Source organism: Phocoena phocoena, chromosome 12 (genome assembly GCF_963924675.1).
Source record: "Phocoena phocoena chromosome 12, mPhoPho1.1, whole genome shotgun sequence".
NCBI classification, from domain to species: Eukaryota; Metazoa; Chordata; class Mammalia; order Artiodactyla; family Phocoenidae; genus Phocoena; species Phocoena phocoena.
Genome location: NC_089230.1, coordinates 9,986,562 through 10,008,466, shown reverse-complemented (window position 1 = coordinate 10,008,466; position 21,905 = coordinate 9,986,562). Strand labels below are relative to the sequence as shown.

The following is a 21,905-nucleotide window of genomic DNA, read 5'->3' as shown; positions in this document are numbered from 1 at the left end:
TTCTCCTCTTAGGCTGGTACCAGTGACAGTATAAAAGCAACTCAAGCAGTCGGATCATTGGGTGAAAAGGGGGAAAATACTACTTCTCTGCTGCTCGGATACTTGCTCCATCTATTAAGACTTGAGGATTACATTACACTTTATGTAAATTGTTTTTATTCATTCTGTGTTTGTGTAATATGTGGACATATTTCAAGTGTCATTGGAGATTGCTTGCAAAGTATATACACTAAGCTCTTTTTGTCTTTGGGCATTATTAGGAGTCTTGGAAGATTCCGTGACAAAGTCTATCTCCATTTGATAGTGGTCGAGATAAACATTTAAAATTCATGTTTCAGAGGAAATGATTGAAGGGCCGGACAAGGGGGTGTTTGAAACAGTTTTTTTTTCATTTAGGAAAACTCACCTTTAAATTTACACATGAAAATAGTTGTTTACTGTCGCTGTTGAGAAATTATACATTTTTAAATGAATTGTTTTAAATTTTTCATGATGTTTAACTTTTTCAGCACACTTTATGATCTCAACAATTGCATTCTTACCAAATCCCATCTGATCAGTGGAGTAAGAGTGTGCTGTCGGTTTGTGGAAATAACAAAAATGTCTAAGACTCTGCAAATGCTCCACGTTCTTAGGCCCCCAAGGTCCCGAACCACCCTTTACAAGCCCCCTATCTAGTGATGCTGAGCACTGCTCTTCACATGAGAAAACGATGCCGTATCTCACCTGACCTGTTAACTTTTTCTGGCACCGACGTTTTGGGTAGGATTCCCTCCTTTAGTTACTACAGAGCTTTGCATAGCCAGCTGTGCGTCCAGCAGTGCTTTATGATGTGTTAGAAAAACACTGTGGAGTCAGAGGCTGGGCTCCCTCTTATTACCTTTTTTCATTTCCTCTGCCTTTCGCCGCCTTTCTGACCTCTCCATCTTTGAAAGACGCCCCAGGAGCTGTTGTTTCTTTGTCAGGAACGACAGTCAGCTAGAGGCTGGGCTTGCATCCCATCTGAGCTTCTAGGGTTGTTGGTTTCTAGGGTCTAATTTAATAGTGCCATTTCCTGATTACTTCTCCTTAAAAGTTTATGGAAGAGGAAAAAATAGATAGTACTGGTGAAAATGAAGCTTTTTAAATAAATAAATCCAACAGCCCTTCCTGATGTTAAGCAGGTGTTCATCCCAGCAGGTGCATGTTTTTGTTTTTTTTAATTTATTTATTTTGTTTATTTTTGGCTGCATTGGGTCTTTGTTGCTGCGGGCAGGCTTCTCCAGCTGCTGCGAGCAGGGGCCACTCCCATCTGCGGCGCACGGGCTTCTCACTGCAGCGTCCCCCCCATCCCAACCCTGTTGCGGAGCATGGGCTCCAGGCACGCGGGCCTCAGCAGTTGTGGCACACGGGCCCAGCAGTTGTGGCTCACGGGCTCAGCAGTTGTGGCTCACGGGCTCAGCAGTTGTAGCTCGCGGGCTCTAGAATGCAGGCTCAGCAGCTGGGGCGCACAGGCTTAGTTGCTCTGTAGCACGCGGGATCCTCCCAGACCAGGGCTCGAACCCGCGTCCCCGGCATTGGCAGATGGACTCCCAACCATTGCGCCACCAGGGAAGCCCCGAGGTGCATGTTTTTACATTTGAAATGAAAGATAAAAAGCTTGCATTACTAGCAAGAAGCTTCCCCTTCCCTTCCCAGCACTGTCCGAGGTAATGGTGTATTGGGGTTATGACATGATGTGTTTTGTCTGACTTGCTGAAATAAAATTACTTCAGAGCATTGAAACTACACAATAAATTTTCACCCACTATTAGCAATACTCATTTTTCCCTTTTTTCCTTTGGACCCCAGAACCACAAACAATAGCCAACAACAAATAGATGCCCTGCCTAAGAAGATGTATGTATTCCCGAGGAATAACCAGTTTAATGGAGATGCACAGAGAGCGTTTCTTTTTATTATCATTATTCAGATAACTCAGCTGTTTGTTACTTCATACAGAGGAAATGTTCAGGGGAAGGCCGTCTATCCTCACCGTCTTTTGTATGGGCTACTAGTAGTATATATATTTTTTTAATTGCATTGTGCATTTTGAAGTATTGAATTTTTAATAATTTACCAAATTTTCCTCTGCCCATTTATGTGATTTGATTCCAGTTTTATTAAGTCAAACGCTACCTGACAGAAAGTAATCATCCAGCATCTCCAAGGAATATTGATGATTTAGCATTTACTGTGTCTCTCTCTGGATAGATACATGTGAATCTGCTATAACTGTGTTACAATCTCTGAGGGAAACAGGAATGACAAAGGAACCCAGACTGTTACAGTGTGACTCCTGATAGGAGTTTTGGTCTGAAGGCATACACTTGACTTTTCTAGAGATGGGCCAGAAATGGCTTGGATCATCACCACCTCAGATTACTCGGTTTGGGCTCATGGAGATAAATTCCCAATGACAACAGCAAAGCGTTTTCTCCAACAAAGGACACTTTTGGAGAAAGTGCAGATAACACAAATGATGGCCAGTGGGGTTTTATGAACCTCAGTTAGCAGCTTTGTGCAGCCGGCATTCCAGCATCCCCTTTGCTGAGTTCAGACGGTTGTGCTGTAGGCAGTGTGCAGGGCCAAAAACGGTCCTCCTGTGTAGTGACAAATTGTTACAAGCCTCAGTGAGCAAGTAATTATTTAAATGGAGTCAGTGTGACTGTGAAGGTGGCACCTCTTTCTTCACTTCAGATGTGGGGAGAAGTGGGATGGTGAGCAGTGGGGATTGTTTCCCTCTAAAGAAGCTTTTTAAAAATATGTAGTTAGACTAAAAGACTAGAATTATGTATTACTACGGGAAAAATTATAAATTATGTATAACCTTGTTAAATATACCCTTATATAATACTTGTGTTGTTACATTGTACTTAGTTATGTTTCATTTTATAATATCCATTAGTCGTATAATTATCTGAATGTAAACTGTCGCCTTCAAGAAGAAATCTAAATGCTAGAAAACATATCTACTGTCTGTGATTCTAAGTTTGCCTCACCAGAAGTCACTGTACAAAGTATAGGGCATTTCCATCTGAATAACTTACAAATGGTAAATGAGCAGCCACATGGCACTGTGGCCATGCACTGTCCCCTTGGAGGTATGTCAGCATAGGGAAATTTCGGGGGATTCTTTCAAGGCCTTGCTGCTCCAGCCAGAGACAAGTGTTTCTCCTGAGCTTTTCTCATACCCTTTGTATGTGTTAAGAGTATTCTTTATATATTTGCCACATATAAAAATAGTCATGACTATCTACAAATGTATACACGTAGGTAGACCCTTTGTGTTTTCAAAAACAAGGAATAAGATATTTTACGGAGTATGGTATGTTATTTACCATGAACAGAAAAGATCTGTTTGTGTGTTTCTGGTCCTGTTTTACCATCTTCTGGGAATGATTTTGCAGCCTGGCAGGGAGACTAAGGAAAGGAAGCTGGGAGAGTAGGAATGGATGTTTAAGGCCCGTTTTACTTGCACCATATGTTCTTTATGTTCTTTTTGAATATATTAAATCCAGGTGGAATAACTGCCTTAGGACCTTGACCTGCACTTACTCCAAGAAGTCATTCTAGCTCTTAAATTCCAATGGTAAAGCCAGAGGCTACTAGTCGAAATGTATTTGCAGTACTCACACAGCACTTTCTGCAGTCAGAAAGTTCTCTCCTGCCCCTTTTTATGTCTGAACTTTACATGCTGGATTACTGATGTCAAGAGGAGGAAGAACAGTGACTTGATTTAACAAATTTAACAAATCCTTATAATATTGGTGGTCTTTCTCTTCTGGGAAAGAAGAAAAAAATAGTGCCCCTGGAGTAACAGTGCCCTGGAAAGCATATGGCTCTCTGCAGTATTCATTGAGAATTCTGGTAAGAAGTCAAAAATAAGCATTTTAACAAAATGAATAGTAAAAGCCACAGTAAGGAAAGACCTTATGATCCATCTAGTAAAATAAAACTTACATCGTAAGTAAAGCTATTACCCTATATTCTATACTTATTTATCTCTCAAAATAATATAGCATTGTAATTTTAAAATTTTATTTGTTTATTTTTGGCTGCGTTGGGTCTTCGTTGCTGCGCGCGGGCTTTCTCTAGTTGCAGCGAGCAGGGGCTACTCTTCATTGCGGTGCGCGGGCTTCTCATTGCGGTGGCTTCTCTTGTCGTGGAGCACGGGCTCTAGGCGCGCGGGCTTCAGTAGTTGTGGTGCACGGGCTCATAGTTGTCGTGCACGGGCTCTAGAGCACAGGCTCAGTAGCTGTGGCACACGGGCTTAGTCGCTCCGCAGCATGTGGGATCTTCCCGGACCAGGGCTCCAACCCGTGTCCCCTGCTTTGGCAGGCGGATTCTTAACCACTGCGCCACCAGGGAAGTCCCAGCAATGTAATTTTCGAAATATGTTTGCATCCCCCGAATGCCCATTTTAAAATATATGATAGGAAATGAAGAAGTTTGGGGAATTTCAAACCAATATACATGCTTATATTCATCTAAATGTGATTTTTAAATCACTGTAAATTGTCATTAATTATCATAATACAATATCGGCCTAGTTCTTTATGCTAAAAAACCCGCCTTTTATGTACATTAACACATTTCATGCATGAAGAAGGAATTAGAAAGAAATTACTATTTTTCAAAAGTAATATTCAGGCATAATCTATTATAAATGCTACCAAACTATCTGTTACAACCTTAGGAGGAGCAGGGCTTAAGCCGTGTGCCCATGGCTTTGCCAGTTTCTCTGAAATTGTGTGGCTGTCGTCCCTTTGAACCCACTCTGGGAATACCTAGCAAGGACATGTGAGCTTTCATAAAGAAGCCCCTCTTTCCACACTCATCCTGCTTTCTTTCCCCATCTCTTCTTCTACAAAGGGGGTTTCTTAATGTATAGATTTATTGGTTCCTATCTCGCTAGACGCAAGGGGTAAAACTGCACGAAAGCAATCCGCTACTTTGCACGAGGCTGTCTTCTTGGTGTAATATCTCTCAGCTGCTTTTTTGAGGTTTCACACGTTCACAAAAATAACAGCATTTTTAGCTGATCCCAATAGATTTTTCTCTGCAGCTGCATCACTTGAAAAAGCTTTTTGTTCCAGTTCTTAAAGTCTAAGTATTGAAAGTAATTTGGAAAAAAAAAAGGAAAAGAAAAACATCCCAATTATGATTTGTGTGTGTGGTGATGACTTCAAGGGCTGACTGAGCTGCAAATGGGCTTTGAAAAACAAGCCAACGTGCCCATGGAAAATACAGGCATTTCAGAGCGCATCATTGAGTGTGCTGATGTAAACTCACAGGCACGTGCCTGGGTAGGCTTTTTTGGCAGGACCTCTGGTCTCAACCTGCAGTGATGCTAACGATATTAGCAAATTAGCACCACAAAGCTTGCCAGCTAATTCGCCAGAGCCCTGCTCACTCTCTCACTGCTGTAATTAAAACTAATTATTTTCTAAAACATAGTAATACATGAATATGTGCAATAATCATTTTGTAGTGGGCAATCTGTGGAGCCTTTTTTTAAAGCTTTTTTTTTCCCCCCACATCATGCTGCATGTGCACTGCCGTGGTTAGGCCCGCGCGTTGATTTGCAGAATGTAAAATGGGTCCTGTTCATAAAGCCTCAAGGTTTATTTTATTTTGAAATGGGAATGTTTTTGGTTTTTCACTCATTTCCAAGGCTCGTGATTCTCTCCCCTCTCCCTTTTCTCCTTCCACCTCTCCTCACTCTGCCTCCTCACACAGCTGTGTGGTGTGACACTCACAGCCCAGTGCTGTGCAGATGGTTTGCACGGTGGGGTTCTGTAGAAATTCAGCTGTTATTCCCCGGATATCTGCACTGATTCCCTACTGTAGCCTTGTTCTTCCTTTAAAAGGAAATCTAAATCCATATTTTTGACTTGAAAATATCTAGTAGTGTTGGCAATAAATGCGTGTAAATCCGTTGTTCTTTGGTGAACCTTTCATTCTAAAGCCTAAATGAACTTGATTGAATTTCTGAGCCAGGAGCTAAGGAAATGAGTTTTGCCTGGGATCGTAGGGTTGACTTGAGCTGGTGTGGGTGTCTAACCTGGGCATTTGAGCTGAGGCTGAGGACTGATCCATGTGTGCACTGCACCAGAATGAAAGGAAACCAGCCCCATTGCAAAATAATTAGAAATCCTCTCCTTCAAAAATTACTTTTGATTATTGTTTTTGAAGTCATCTGTTACAACCACCTTCCGTTATTGTAGCCTATGCCATATGTAATAGATGCGATTTTCAAATGAAACAATATAAAGTGGTAAATGATTTAAGACTATGGATTATGTGAATTTAAGAAGTTAAGAAAGCAATAAATCCTCTGGTCCACCAGTGAAAATAGACATATCCAGCATTTGAATCCCCCATGAGCAATTTAGACATTGGGCATATTTCTACTTGCACCTACTCTATTAAAGCTGTAATAATTTTGAAAAAATAATATTGATAAACGTTGACTTTCAGTGGCTTAGGTCTTGAGTAAATGATTGCTTTTTTTCCCCCTAAGATAAAAAAGGATTGCCAGAATGTCATGCTACTTAGATTTCAGAAATGAGTATCCTCTGAGTTACAGTTTCTTTTTCCTTTTTTCTTTCCTTCCTTGGAGGGAAATTCGGGTGCCCCATCACTCAGTAGCTTGTGTTAGCGGCAGCACAGCCTGACACATCATGTATAATCCCAAACTCTTTTCTCCTGTTTTCGATTAGCATCTATGGGTCTTGCAGATATGATGTCTCCTGGTGAATCCAAACTGCCCCTGCCTCTCAAAGCAGATGGTAAAGAAGAAGGCACTGCACAGCCGGAGAGCAAGTCGAAGGTATTCCTCTCTCCTCTGCACGCGGTGTGGGGTCTGCTCGCTGCAGCTGCCGTGTGGCTCTCTCACTTTTTTTCATTTGGTCTCTTCTCTTCCGCATGCCTCCATCTTGTGCGAAACGTTTGCAGTCTTCTTTCCCCGCCCCCCTCATGGTGTGGATCTGAAAGTTACTAGTTCTTATGGCATTTAACTCGTGGCTGGGGGAGAGGGGTGGAGGGACAGGACCCACCCAGAGAAATGCTTCGGGGGTGGGGAGAAGGAAGGGATCTTGCCTGGTTGGTACTTGAAGCCATTTTCTCTGCCTTCAGTTTGTAGCTTCCTGTTTTGGCCGCCTTAGCAACAACAACATACTTAATATTTTGCTTTCCTACCTTATTTGATAAATAAGGTGAACAGCTTTTTTTTTTTTTTCCTTTCTTTCTTTCATAAGGGGTAACCCATGCTTAGCATTCCATGTAAGCTTGAAGTAAGCATGGTGGCTCAGTGGTCTTATCCAGCATCCAGCAAACTTACCAAGTTATACTAATTAAGAATGTTGTTTTAATACTTTTATATGTGTGTGGTTTTGTGTGTTTGTTTGTACATGTCTTTATATATATATATATCTATTATATATAAAAATTAGTCTGTTAAACTGGATGTGCTTTTTGTTATTTTAAATAAAGTTTGCCCTACCTTTGTCTTTTTTTTTTTTTTTTTTATTCCTCTACCACAGGATAGCTACAGCTCTCAGGGTATTTCTCAGCCCCCAACCCCCGGCAACCTGCCAGTCCCTTCCCCAATGTCCCCCAGCTCTGCTAGCATCTCCTCATTTCATGGAGATGAAAGTGATAGCATTAGCAGCCCAGGCTGGCCAAAGACTCCATCAAGCCCTGTAAGTGGCTCTGGTTTTTTGTTTTTTTTTGTTTTTTTGGGGTTTTTTGATAATTAATTCTATTTTAATGCTTGCTTATTTATTTGTTTTATAAGACTTTTTCTTCATAATTTATCCATGAAAGGGTTTTCTTTATAGTAGTAACAAAATGAGTAAAGTTTATATGCATCATACATAAGTTGATTGCTGGTAATGGAACCACTGATATAAAGAAGCGTCTCTATACGAAGCATGTGATTGTGTTACTGGGTCCAAACTCCTTCACGCAATGACTTTGTTTAAATGTCTAATCCATTGTGCGCTTATAGAAGATCTTTAAAATGAGTTAACTGTCCATTTACATGGGAACTAATAGCAGCCATGGAGTATATGATAAGTTTGGCCTTTGGCCTAAATCTTTCATCGGCTATTGTGTCTGAAACATCTTATTTCAAAACTGCCTATCTTGAAAATATAAATATTACACTCTGGGCACAGTTTAGCATATCATCAGCCAGGCCTTGTTTCAATCTGCTTGTCAGAAATTAACAGAAAAGTTGTAGAAATGTTAGTGCATGTGAATATTTGGAATGCTACTCTTAGATTAATGTGTGCCTACATTAGAATCAGTTGAGATAGAAAAATTATATCCTGCACAAGCCTGCTCATAATCTTGATATTAAGTGTTGATTTCATACGATATTTTAAAAAACAAAAATGGAAATGTGCATATAAGGGAATTTTTTTAGCCTTAATATTCTTCTGTCTGTAGAGCTAGGCCTTTATTTTCCTACTAAAGAAATTAATTCTGTGCCATTAAAAAAGAAGAAGAATGGCACTGTCGTAACCTTTATTTTACATTCGTATAAGGAATCAAAAGATCTTTAAAAAAAAAAAAATCTTAACATGCAATTACTTGCCAAGCAGGCTTAATTAATGCGCTAATTTTTGCAAGACAATGTATTGAAGAGCACAGCTCAGGAAAAGCAAGTTGGAGGGAAGAAGACCCTGACTGCAGAATCTGGCAATCTAGTCAAAACCCCAAAAGGAGGCTGCTATTAATTATCCATTCGCTGGTTTAAGCAGATAGAGCTGAAGGTTTGAAGACTTGGTAGTTCCAGTAAATGTTTGTAAAATTCATGTGGAGCTCTAGTATAACCAGCATTTTCCTTTTCAGAGGAAGAGAGGGCAATATTCGCTGTTACCTCCTTTGTAGACATATGTTTCGCTTTTTCAACCACCGAGATGAAATGAAAAATGCTTCTAATATGGATTAAGCAGAACTAATGGAAGAGAGAGTGCAGCTCCTTAATTCTGATATCTTTGTGTTATTTGCTTTGAGTCTCAGAAGGCAGCCAACACTGGGGGGCGGGGGGGGGGGGCGGTCCCATGATCTACTCTGGTGTTTTGTTTTAATCACAGAAAAAGTGTTTTTGAATCAGTGATAACTATCAAGTTAACAGGTAGAACCCCAGCTATAACTTTTCAAAAACATTTGTTTATTGGCTCAGAGGGGAAGATTTCAGAGGTTGAAAATATCTTTAAAACCTTAAGATAATAATTAAGAATAATAACTTATTAAAGACTACTAATAGACCGTATTATAGGTTTAAAATTTCCATCTTGCTGATTTCTGAATTATAAAGAATGATTGAGATATTTATTTTAAGTTACTAGTCACATTATCTCTATCCAATAAGTCCTGTAGGAAACTATTATCAAAACCCTCCTTTCTACTTAAATATGAGAAAAAAGAAAACTGAATTGTTGATTTCATTAATATTTCTACATACATTATCTCTCCCTGTACCATAGCCATTTTTTGGTTTAAGAATTTACAAGCAAACTTCTGGCTCCAGTCTTAGAACAAGGGAACAGCAGAAGATGTGGTTTGAGGTAGTGGGAGGTGTTAGAGATTGCTCTGTGTTGAAAAAACAGCACCACCCTCTAATGAGATGTTCATTCAAGAAAGGAACTAAAGGAGCTTGTTATGCAGGACCTAAACTTATCTCTGCTATCAAATCACTGCAGATATATATTGGAGAGTATTTAACTTCTCTTTCTGAGATACAACTTTAATTTGTACTTAAAATTGCTCCTAACAGTGTTTCTAATAAAGCCTATCTAATGGCAGGCCTGAAATGGACTAAATAACAGAGATGTTCTATGCTTTGACAGTGTGCCATGGACCAGCGCTGTTTTGTTACAAAACATTCTAAAATAAAAATAAACATTTGCACATACACATGCATATACACATATTACCAGGCATATGGTAAAGACTGCTGAAATGTAAATCTGCTTCGAAGACTTGAGGAAAAGTGTACTTATAGACTTAATTAAGTTATATGCGAGGAAAACATTTGTGGCACCACAGTAATGTCTTGCTGTAATGTTTCAGCTATCTCCATTTCTTTTTCTTGCCTCCACGACTGTTTCATGCAGTAGGATACAATTTTTACAACACCAGAGCAGTATGAGGTGGTGCTAGTGGCCCGAAAAAGTTAACCAGCGTTCTTCGGGGCTAGTTTTCTTGCCCATTGTTCAATGGGTAGAGTGTGAATGACGTTTATTCAAAGGTCACATCATAATTAATGTCTCTGAACAAAAAAAAGTATGTTTTGAGCCTGATCAGGGATAAAGTGTATAGTCTTTATTTCCTAGGGCTTTTGTTTCTCTTAATGTCCTTTTTCTCTGTTTGGGCACCCAAATACTAACTTTGGGAATGGGCCAGTGTACAGCCCAGGAGGCTGGGAATGGAGATGGTACTTGCCCACCAGTCCCTTCTCAGCTCTCAGTCTTATTAGATTGTGTGTCCACATTCACTTAGCACTTCACTCACCGAAAACCTGTTTATAGAATATTTTAATCGGCTGTTAATTCTTACTTGGATGGTGCTAGACTTTTCAGACCTTTCCTGCCCATTTGAGTATTCACTCAGCAAATCATGTACTGAGTACCTTCAGTGTGCTGTCACTGTTGGTGATTCAAGATCAACCCAGTTCCTGCCTTGTGGGACTTAAAGTCTAGTCAGGAGAGTGGAGGGCAGACAGCTAATCCCACGCAAAACATAGGCCTCTGTGCACTGTGAGGCCAGGTGCCACCAAGGACAATAAAGCTTGCGATGGAGATTCAGACCAGGGAGCCGGCATCGGGGGAGGCCTCTTCTAGGACCTAACATAAAACTGAGGCTTGACCATTCTCTTTGCACACAGATGCATTTTTTTACATTATGGCACCATAAAATGCATTTTTGAAGATATAAAAACTATGAAAAGTAAAACAATTCTATTAAAAACTGTTATCTTCATTAAGGTTTTCTAATTTTATGAGAACAAATTGAGATATGTAGAAGTTAATTAAACTTAAGTTCACTTAAAGAAAGGTAAGAAAAGTTAAAATGTGGATAGTCAAACTAAGTAAATCATTACTTTAGGCCGGTTTCAGGTGACGAGAATCCCCTTCTTTCATAGATAGGAACAAACACTTCACAGTCTCACTGCTTGGGCCACGATTAACTTTCTCCTGGAGCCCTTCCACGGTTTGGGTTTAGAGAGGACCTGGCCGGGAACAGCAGCTGGATCTTTTTACTCGGGATGTTGGCGGAGCACCTAGAGTGACTGTAAACTGAAACGACTGATTTTATATCTCTTCTTTTTAAATGGAATCTCAGGCTTTTCCTCTCAGTTCTTCACAGATGAAATGCAAGGGGGAGGTTCATGGTGGTGGTTTTAATTGATTTTAGGTGATAATGGTTTTTTCCTCTGGTTCTTCTTTCAAATTTTTATTTTTTTAAAAAAAGGTTGGGTCCATTGTTTTCAGTGTACCTCCCGATAAAGACAAAGTTTCAAAACTATGATTTGGAAACCTCTGTTCATAACTACCTCATTAATGATGACGAAGTTTCTGAAACGTTCCCAGTATGAGAACGCAGTGTAAAATGTGTTAGAACAGTTTCTTTTCCGAGTCAGATATTCCTTGGGTGTGAGAATATGGTAAATAAATTTTAAAAGCTTATTTGGTTATGGAGTATGTTCCATGATCTGGTATGTACATGAGTTTATAGACATATATAGGAACATGTATACATACTTTAAGTTCTTATCTAAAGTAACTTTCTTTAGCTTCAGCATCAAATTCTAAAAGATCACATTATTTTTTTTATCCTACCACTCTACTTTCTTTATTTACATCAACTGTATTACCCAGTTTTATATATTTTATGTAAAGATTTTATGCTTCAATAATTCTAAAGCTGAAGGCTTAAAATTTTAGCCAGAACAGCTTGAGAAAATTACATGTTAATTGGAGGGACCTCTGCCACTCACCAGCGTGATTAGTTTCATTCTCAAGCATCCTTTCTCAGGCCCTACCACCACCACTGCCCCCATTTCAGCAGTATGTTTAAAATATCTTGAGCTAAATATAGTGGGAAAGAGTTAAGAAAAACTCCATCTAAAATAAGAGCTATACACTGCAAATGACAACCTAGTAAATAAACATGACTAAATGAAGTATATTATTATTCCAAGGAAATCTTTGTCAAGACTTTACAAGTGGTTTTGCACGATGATCCCGGAGTTGCAGATATTACAAGTGCACAAATAGCGTTACAAATACAGAGACATAAAAGAAAGGAAAAATACACAGTTGGGCTCTTTATGAAACAGCAACTTTTGACATTTTAGAATCAAATACATAGTTAGAAAAATAAAAGACCAAGAATCAGAGCATCAGTATAAACCAAGTGGGCACATGAAAGTAGACGTGTGTATTTATCCATAGATATGCTGGGAGTATGAAATAGCACATGTCTTTGTGATTAACACGTGGCTGCTAAAGAAATGTATTAAACTATCTAAACAGCCCCTTGACCTTGGCAGAGAAGCTCAAGGAATCTTTAGTCGGGAAAGCAGGTGGTTACGAGCGAACGCCAGAGCTTCAGCTGGTCACTAGTCTACAAAGAGCCCACACACCACTGGGTCCTGTGACGTGTGACCTACCTTATATTTTTCAGCAAGTACCACGTGTTTGCTCTTCCTCCATATGATTTAGTTTTAATGAAGACACACGTCGGCCATCCACATTTTGACAAGGAAATGTAGGAGTCCATGTAGTTTTCTAGGGCTCTGTAACATTACGTGTGAAATGTTAAATTCACTGTGATCGTTCAATGAGCTAGCACCCTTTTGTTTTTAAACATGACGCGAGGCGTCATCGGAATCTTGCCTTCTGGGATTCAACGCTTATATCGATAAAGTAAAAGAAAGTTTTTGTTCCTTTTTGTTTTTCAAGTATATAAAAGGGGGAGTTTGGGCCCTTTATTTAAAGTCAAAGTAAATTCTTAATTAAGACAATGTATACTTTGTGCCTGAACTAGTAGCCTTCATTCCTAATTGTTGTGTGATAGCAGTAGTTTTAAAATTTCTTCTCTTCTTGTATTTGGTAGCTCATTACTTTTTTCTCACCTTCTTCCCTTTCCCTCTGCCCACCCATGCCCCATCTCCAAATGCTCCTTCTGGACTCTAGAAGTCCAGCTCATCCACCACCACTGGCGAAAAGATCACAAAGGTGTATGAATTGGGGAATGAGCCAGAGAGAAAGCTGTGGGTAGACCGATACCTCACCTTCATGGAGGAGAGAGGCTCCCCGGTCTCAAGTCTGCCTGCGGTGGGCAAGAAGCCCTTGGACCTGTTCCGACTCTATGTCTGCGTTAAAGAGATTGGAGGTTTGGCACAGGTGAGAATGAATGAATGAATGAGGAGATGCTATAGATAAGCTCTTACAGCAGCTTTCTTTGAATATACAGACTCGAATTTTTTTCTCGCAAAGAAAAAGCCAAGCCCCTGGGAAGGTCACCTTTACTGGGATCCGTGTTCGTGTGCTGCAGGGGGAGAGTGCCGGGGCCAGGGACCTGGATCCGCTGCATACTTGCAGAGTGACCTCAGTCATTTATATGGATCTCAGTCCTCATCTGTAAGATGAGACATTTGGGCTAGATTTTGCTTTCGGGTCCCTGACAACTCCAGAATTCTACTGAATCTGTCAGAATTTCATAGTAAATAAAAATGTTTTGCAAATGACTAAGTTGTCTAGGTTAGATATAAATCAAAAATTCACTGTTTCCCTCTATCCAGAGCAATTTAGCAAGAAAACTAAGTCATCCTTCTAAGACCACGTCCACTATCACTGGGCGACAAGAAGAGCGGTGCTGCCCCTTTCTCACAGGGCTGGGACTGGCATGGGCAGAAGTGGCGCCCGGAGCGCGGAACTCCAGGAGGCACTCGTTTTGGGGTTCTGCAGATGCCTCCCCTGCAATTCCCCTTTCAGTTTTGTACCCTAGAGGCCACACTTTCCTCACCAGTCTCAGCCCAGTTTTTAGCATTGGGTCTGGTTTGTGTATCCATGTCCCGAAGTAGAATGGGGGCAAGTGTCCTAAGGGGTGAGTGCCCACTGCGTCCTGGGCACTGTGCTTTTTCTTGTCACTTTTTTTCTCAATACCCGTGAAATGCAAGGTCATCAGCCCTGAAGAAGAGATGTAACAAGATGAAGTACAGTTGTCCCTTGGGATCCATGGGGGATTGGTTCCAGGACCCCGACGAATACCAAAATCCTCAGCGCTCGAGTCCCTTATTTATATAACCTACACACAACCTCCCGTATACTTTAAATCATCTCTAGATTACTTACAATATCCAATAAAATGTAATGCTGCCTAAATATTTGCTGGTACAAATGCAAGTTTTGATTTTTGGAACTTTCTGGAATTTTTTTTTTTTTTGATACTTTGAATCTGAAGTTGGCTGAATTCACAAATGCATCACCCAGGGACACGGAAGGCCGACTGTACAGTGTTGTGGCCCAGGGATTCTCAGGCTAGGTGGTGAGGCCAGGTCTGTCTGGTTGCAAAACGCAAGCCCTTATTTCTGCCCGTAGTTCTCAGACCTCGCTGTTCATTAGCATCACCTGGGAGAATTTAAAACCTGTCAATACCTGGGCTCCCACCCAGGTCAATGAAAGTAGCTGCTCGGGCCTCAGGTGGTGCGGGGCCTCGCTATCCAAAGGCAGGTCATGTAATCCACAGGTATCACCGAGGGCCCACCCTGGTCTCGGTGCCACACAGCTCTTGGGGATGCAGGAGAGGCCTTTGTTCTCAGCCCTCCCTGAGGTGCCTCCTCCCACCCGAGACCTGAGGCCTACAACTGAAGCAATCAGAGCTTGACTCCAGACTGCCTGATCAGATGGTAAATCATAGGATGCAGACCAGGTGTGAGTGGTGGTCAGCGAAGGGAGAGGTCAGGATACACACCTCTCTCTTGCGCTTAAACCCTCTGACCTTTCCCCTCTGTACCTGGACACCCCTGACCTTTCCCCTCTGAGCATAGACCCCCCCAACCTTTCCTCTCTAGACACCCCTGACATTTCTCCTATGGGCATAGACTCCCCTGACCATTCTTTCTTTACACCTAGACCCCCTGACAGATTTTTTTAGAATCCCCAGGACGCTAAACAATCGGGTGTCACCCATCGCAGCAGCGTAGGGATTGTCTGGACACCTCACTCTGTCAGTAGTGTGTATTCCCATGTTGGGTCTGTGAGCAGGACTCTGCGGGCTTAGCTAATGAAGCTGCTTGAACGTAGCAGTGATTCACGGTGGTGATGAGCTCCTTGGCAGCATTGTTGCTCACACCCTGTCTCGCGCTCTACCTGGTGGCCATCAGGTGTGGTTGGAATAGGTGCTGCAGCCACAGGTAGATCAGCTCATTCAGGGTATATCAGGCAGCGCTCTGCTTACTGTTTGGGAAGCAATTGCAAGCCTGCTTGTTGCAGCCTGGTGTTAAGTAACAAAAATGGCATTAAGCATTCCCAGGAGTATTCCGTGGTTTACCATGCACCATTTAGTACCAAGTAAATGGACATAAAGAGCTTTGTGAGAAAGTTTGAATCCAAAAATTGAACATTTCATTAAAACTCACTGTCCCCTTAACCTATGCTACTTAAGGAAACGTCTAAAGGCAAAATATTCCCCAAGTATTTGCAGGCCTTCACGTGTCCTTCGTGTTTCAGTGTCATGTAACTGTGTTCCCATGTGGGAATCAAAAGGTTAAAGCAATTCCTCAAATCCTTTTGTAACATTTGAGGATTTCCTTCCTTTTTTCTCTTCTCTTTTTGCAGCTGTGTTCCCTCCATCCGAAGTGTGACTGGGAACCCTGGGTAGTCCTGTGCACCCCTTCCCAAGCCCACAGGTGCTACCATGTCAGCGACCTGGTGCCTCCACAGCTCAGACAGGGCTGATGGCTTCGGCCGGGCTTTTAAGTTGGGGTCATTTGGTTGGGGCCTTATTCACCCAACACCACAAGAAAGCCTCGTGAGAGGCTGGGCGCGGACCAAAATTATAGGCTCATCTTTCCGGAAGCTTGCGGCTGTTGGAAGAAGATATTGTTTTTCATATTAAGGCTCAAACACTTAACTTGCAAAATAGTTCTGTTATTGCTTCTTATGTTAGTTTTTTAGACACCCTTCTTTTTTTTTTTTTTTTTTTTTTTTAAAGATAAGAGGCGGTATGGGGATGAGTGTGAGTGAGAGTGTACATTTGCTCAGAGATAAATTGCTGGGCCCGGACAGCACCAGCTCTGGAAGAGTGTGAGGCATTAGAAGATGCACCAGGCAGAAGAATCTCCACGAGCAATGCTTTTTATGTAGCTATCAGCAGGTTCCTTAATGGTTTTATAACTGTAAATGCTGTCTATGCACTACTGAGTGGGAATAACGGGCATTAGTTAAAAGAGGCAAGTGAAGAACAAAAAAAGTAAAATAGGACATTAAGTGCTTTTCTTTTGTCTCCTGGCTTTAAACAAGCCACTTTGCTGCAAACCAATGATCCTGCCTTTTTTTTTTTTTTTGCCAGGTTAATAAAAACAAGAAGTGGCGTGAGCTGGCAACCAACCTAAATGTTGGCACTTCAAGCAGTGCAGCGAGCTCCCTGAAAAAGCAGTATATTCAGTACCTGTTTGCCTTTGAGTGCAAGACTGAGCGAGGGGAGGAGCCCCCGCCGGAAGTCTTCAGCACGGGAGACACCAAGAAGCAGCCCAAGCTCCAGCCGCCCTCTCCTGGTAAGTGGTGGTGCTGCAGCTGTAGCGGCGGGCGAGCCGGGGACCCCGCCCCCGTGGAGCCCCTCCCAGGCTCTAAGAAGGCCGCTCAGAGTAAAGCAAGCAGAGCAAACTGGGATCTTAGAGAGCCAGGGGTGTTCTCTTCTGCCTTGTCTATTTAATTAGACCCCGTTGGCAGTGCTTAAGGGGAGAAAGAATAAAATTTGGCGTATCGTCATTTCTGGTCAGCACTTTGAAGACACGGTTCTTTTGCTTTACCTTTTTCAGTCAAAGTAGACTTTGGAATTCTGAGTTTTATACCTTTATTCCTTATACAATTATTTTAAAATATTCCATCTAACCGTCAAAATAAGTCTCCCCAGTAACCTGTGCTGATACTGGAAACGCCGCTCTGCAGATTTAACAGTCAGCTTCTACCAGCTCTGCCTCTGTCAGAGACACTCCGATTTGTACGTTGACAAAATGGAATTTGGACTTAGTTTTTAATGTTCCCTGCCAAGCAAGTTTCTGCTTGTAGGGAATTCAGCAAACTGTCATGATAAAGGTCTATATGGCCCTATTTCTGAGAAAGAGTAGTCCAGTTAACTTTGACCCCAAGGTCAGGAATCTTAAAATACCGCTTAGGAATAATGGTGATTCACTTAAATTCTCATAAGCAGAATCATATTGATGATACCTGCCTTCTCTCCTATCTCTTCACTCGGCTGTTGGAGACCCTGCCGTTCTTCCAGCTCTCCCGCTAGCTTTTGTTCTGCCTGTTAGTGTTTCAAATCTGATATTACTGAATCATTATATTCTGATAAATACGATATTAGAGATGGGAAGAAACTTGCCTCATCCTTCGTTCTGGGTGGTGACCTCACTCAAGTTAAATTTGATCATTCTGTTGTCTGTTCCTGGCCGTGTCCAAGCCCTGGGGTGGTCCACACTTAGTCACACTGTCCTGCACACAAGATGGGGCTGACGGTACCTGCCGCTTCCCCCAGCAGAGGCTGCTCTGCAGTCAAGTGATCATAGCTCATTGCCAGTACTTCTTGAGCGCCGACAGTGTGCCGGACGCTCTCCTAAGTGCTTTATCATTTAATCTGCACGTTAGCCCTGTGATAAAGGTACTGTTCTAAAATCCCCGAGGAAACTGAGGCACATAAAATCTAAACAGACTGATAATACACTCATTTGTATGAAATAGATGACTAATAAGAACTTGCTGTATAAAAAAATAAAATTCAAAAATTCGATAAATAAATAGTCTAAGCAGACTGGCCCATTATTGCTAGTGAGTGGAAGAACCGGGCCTTGATCTCAGACATCCGGCTCTAGCATTAGAGAGGCAGAGGCACCTACTGCACCTGTGTTTAAAGGAGCACTGTAATAGGTAAACTGTTTACACACAGGACGTGGTATCTGTGAGCCAAAGAAAGGAGTTGTTTCTCCTTTAATTATTCCCTCTAGCTGATATCTGGATGGCGATGCCAATATCTAAGGCCACTTAGAGATGTCAAATAAATACTTTTTAGGCCCAAGGTGCCCTTGTACTGAGCATACCTAGATATAGATCTGTTGGTTCTAAATACAAATAGAGAAGTCCTCCTCTCTAACCCCACCCTTAAAGATGCACAGCCTTTGCCAGTTATGGTGTACTTTAAAAACTGTGAAATCTAATTTCGAAAATCTCACAACATTAACAGGCTGCCTAGGAACAGCTCTGAAACTATTTTTCCAAAATAAAAACCCGGTGGGGTGTAGGGACCAAAGTGGCAATGTCTGCACAGATCTAAAAGTATATTTTATCTGCCAGGAAAGAACTCGTGTCACTGAATGGTCTGCACTTCTGTATGGAGAATAGCTCTCCCAGTGTGATCAGCTTCGGTACAAGAAATCCTGCTGAGGTATAGATGGTTCAGAAAGTACAGGGCCTGTTCTCTGAACAGTCAGCTCTTTCCTTCCCCCCCCCCTTTTTTTTTAAACTACCGTTTTTATGGCAACATTATCGCTTTAACTGCACAAAGGAGCTTGGATTGCAGATGTACTTCTGAGAATACGTTCTTCTTCGTGGTCCAGATGGAGCCCAAGTCCTGTGAAACAGGAGGCAGGGGAGGAAAGCTTCCTGAGTTTAGCCATTCAGCCAGTGCAAGGCCTGGAAGGCATCGTGCAGGGTGCACGGGGCCAGTCTGCTTGGCTCACGTGTTCTGCACACCGCTCAGCAAGAGGGACGGGCACACGGACTGGGCAGTAGGGCAGTGAGTCACATCAGCCTCTCAGCCAAAGACCGGGCATCTCCTCCGGCATCTGTGCACCGTGGCCTCTTTGATTCCAGATCTATCATTAAGGAAAATGCCTCTGAAACATTTTTATTGTCAGAGAAGGGAAACAAATTATTCCCAGGTATTTGCCATGTCAGGGCCTCATATACTACAAAATTTTTTTAACTAATTTTCAACCAACGTTTGTGTTCTTTGAAGTCGGTTTTTCCCATAAGATCATAACTGTAGTTTATTTCTTACCAGTACATCCAGGCAAACAACTAAAAGATTCCTAAGAAACCTTCTAGACGGTTTTCTTCAAATGGTCATTCTGAACCAACTTAAATCCTAAATGCTAATGACTTAGCATTCTAAGTCATCCCTCTGTATTCTAGTTTTGATTTGATGCAGCTGATACTGATCTGAAATTCAATCCTGTCAGCCCCTGAGAGGTGTCACCCCTTAGCCCTGGGGGCTGCGCCAGGATCTTCATTGTTGAGTGGCTGTGTGGTCTCTCATGCCAGAGATCCAGGTTGTGTCTTCTGGGGACTAGAGTAAGTCAGCCAAAGGAAGGCTGCTGAATGCAGCCTGAGCAAGGACTGGGGGTGTGGTTGCATCTCTGAGGTGCCGGCGGGGCTCTTGTTATAACAGACTGTAAAAGTTTGTGGAGATCTAATGAACAGTCACAGGAATCGCCTCCCCAGGTGGCCTGGGCCCGCTTGTAAGCTAGAGTCGGGGAGGGGCGGGGAGGGGACCCGCCTGGGAGGAGTGCGGGGAGGTGGCAGGAAGCTCCACTTTCAGTTAGTAAGTCTGTAACCCAAAACCCATCCATCTTTGCTGGCAGGTGGCTGACTGCATTTCTATTATTAGCTGACGGGTGATGTCACAGAACTTGTCATGGATTGTCATGGATCCAACTAGGGAATCCTCAGTGGGAAGATAAATGAGAAAGGGGCTCGGGTTATAAACAGAGGTGCCCTCTGGGTGACCTCTGGTCGCTCTAGACCTGGGACATATCAGCTATTGCTCTTCTCCCCACCCTACTTCCCGTAACCCCAGCCAGAGCTGGGGCACCGGGTTCATGCTGTGTAAATTATCTTCCCAGCTAGGAGTCTGGCTGTACAGTCTCAAGTGTGTGGATGCACTTAACCTTCAGTAACCTTTGCATTGTTTACTCTCGAGTATACATCTGTAACTTCTGGCACAAGGTAGGGATATCCTGGAGAGCCAGCCTCCTGGCTGCCTTCTTTTTTTTTTCTTTTTTTTTTTTTCTTTCCTAAAAGGAAAGGAAAACACACTGGCAAGAGGGGAGAATTTTTCCTGTTTTTTTTTTTCCTTATTAGCTGTAAATGTGAATACTTGTAAATAAGGGTCATTCTGAGATCACAGCCTTGTGAGCCATGTTCCACGGAAGATGTACAGACTGCTGTACAATCTGCTTCTTGATTTAAGAAACCAGTTATTCCTCCTGCCAGCTCTACGGTGCAGTCATATGTGTAGGATTATCCTTATACGTTTGTAAAAGACTCTACTTTTTTCTTTTATTATATCTCCTTTTTAAATATGCATTTCCAGGGTTTTACCAAAATTTGGTTTGTAAGCATGAGTTGGTAAGTTTTTATTTTAAGGTATCTATACCTAAGAACATACCTACTTTTGAAGTTAGTCTTCCTGGCACCTGTGAGAACGTCCCTGAGTCACTCCAGCCCTGGGCACCCAGGGGAGATATTACGGAACAAGCTCCCCGTTGGCTAGCGTAGTCGTCAGTGTTCATTCTCGACACGGCCAGGACCCAGGACCGGGCAGACCTGGCCTCGCTAGCCAAGTCTGGGCTCAGCTGAGGCTTTCTGAGGAGAAGCAACAGGCTCATTGCTGTTTCTTACGCCTTTGTAGCACACTCCGTAGTCTCCAGTGATTTGTTCAACTCCGTTTCCTCTAAAGCGTGGGTGGTGGTAGCTGTGGTGAGCCTTTGGAACTTCATAGGAGAGGAGCTATGGATAGTAATATACGCAATATTATTGTTTACAAGCAGCCATTAATTCTGTTTGTTAGGGTTACCGTTCTGAAAGTAGTCGATGTAAACTGTATGGGGGCAGGAACTCTTGTCTTTTTCCGTCTTTGGCGCTGCATCCAGCTGTAGAAAACAGCCTACAATATAGCAAGCGCTTTATTCATTCAATCAGTAGTTGTTTAATTAATAAGTGAAACCAGTATCTGTTGAACGTCTAACATGCTAAAGACTGTGATCAATGATAAAGCAAGAGCCCTTAAAATACTATGTTTTCAGGTGGGGTTAATTATTTGCAAGAATCCCACTTAAGTTTTTAAAAGATCTGCTCAGTTCTGAGCTCTGTTATTATAATGTAATTATAGTTAAAGCCAAGTCTTGTAACTCTGATACTGACGTTAAAGAACTCCAAACCAATACGACTTGTGTTCTGTAAATAACAAATATGATTTCATAGCTCTAAAGATGACTGTTAATGACAGCATAGACATATCCAGACATTGAGAAGGCGTTGAAACGATATAAAGCTCTGTATTAATTTGTATCATTGCTTTACAACGTAAACACTTCTCATTGCCTAAGACCCAGATAATTTTTCTAATAGTCCATCAAATTGATATACCAAACTTTTCATCCCATTTTTCCTTATTCTCAGATATTCAGATTATCTCCATTATAAACAACACTGAAATAAACATTTTTCTGCCGAAAGCCTTCTTTATATTAGATCATTTTCTTGGGATAAAGCAATTACCCAGTCAAAAAGTATAAATATATTTTATGGCTCACATCTGAAGTGTGTTGCCAAATAGTTTACCAAAAAAAAGCTTTTACTAATTTT

At 41.8% G+C, this 21,905-nt stretch overlaps 1 protein-coding gene across 3 annotated transcripts in view; it reads left to right on the top strand.

Moving 5' to 3' along the window:
- ARID1B (AT-rich interaction domain 1B) overlaps positions 1-21,905 on the top strand; it is a 408,409-nt gene that overhangs the window by 368,700 nt on the left and 17,804 nt on the right. For 2 of the 3 annotated variants that reach the window (XM_065889253.1, XM_065889252.1), the window contains 3 exons: positions 6,744-6,853; positions 13,233-13,442; positions 16,612-16,816. In XM_065889253.1, coding sequence (XP_065745325.1) covers positions 6,744-6,853; positions 13,233-13,442; positions 16,612-16,816 — 525 coding nt within the window. Of the gene's footprint in view, positions 1-6,743; positions 6,854-7,565; positions 7,725-13,232; positions 13,443-16,611; positions 16,817-21,905 lie in introns of all 3 variants that reach the window. The other variant, XM_065889251.1, reaches the window with a different exon arrangement.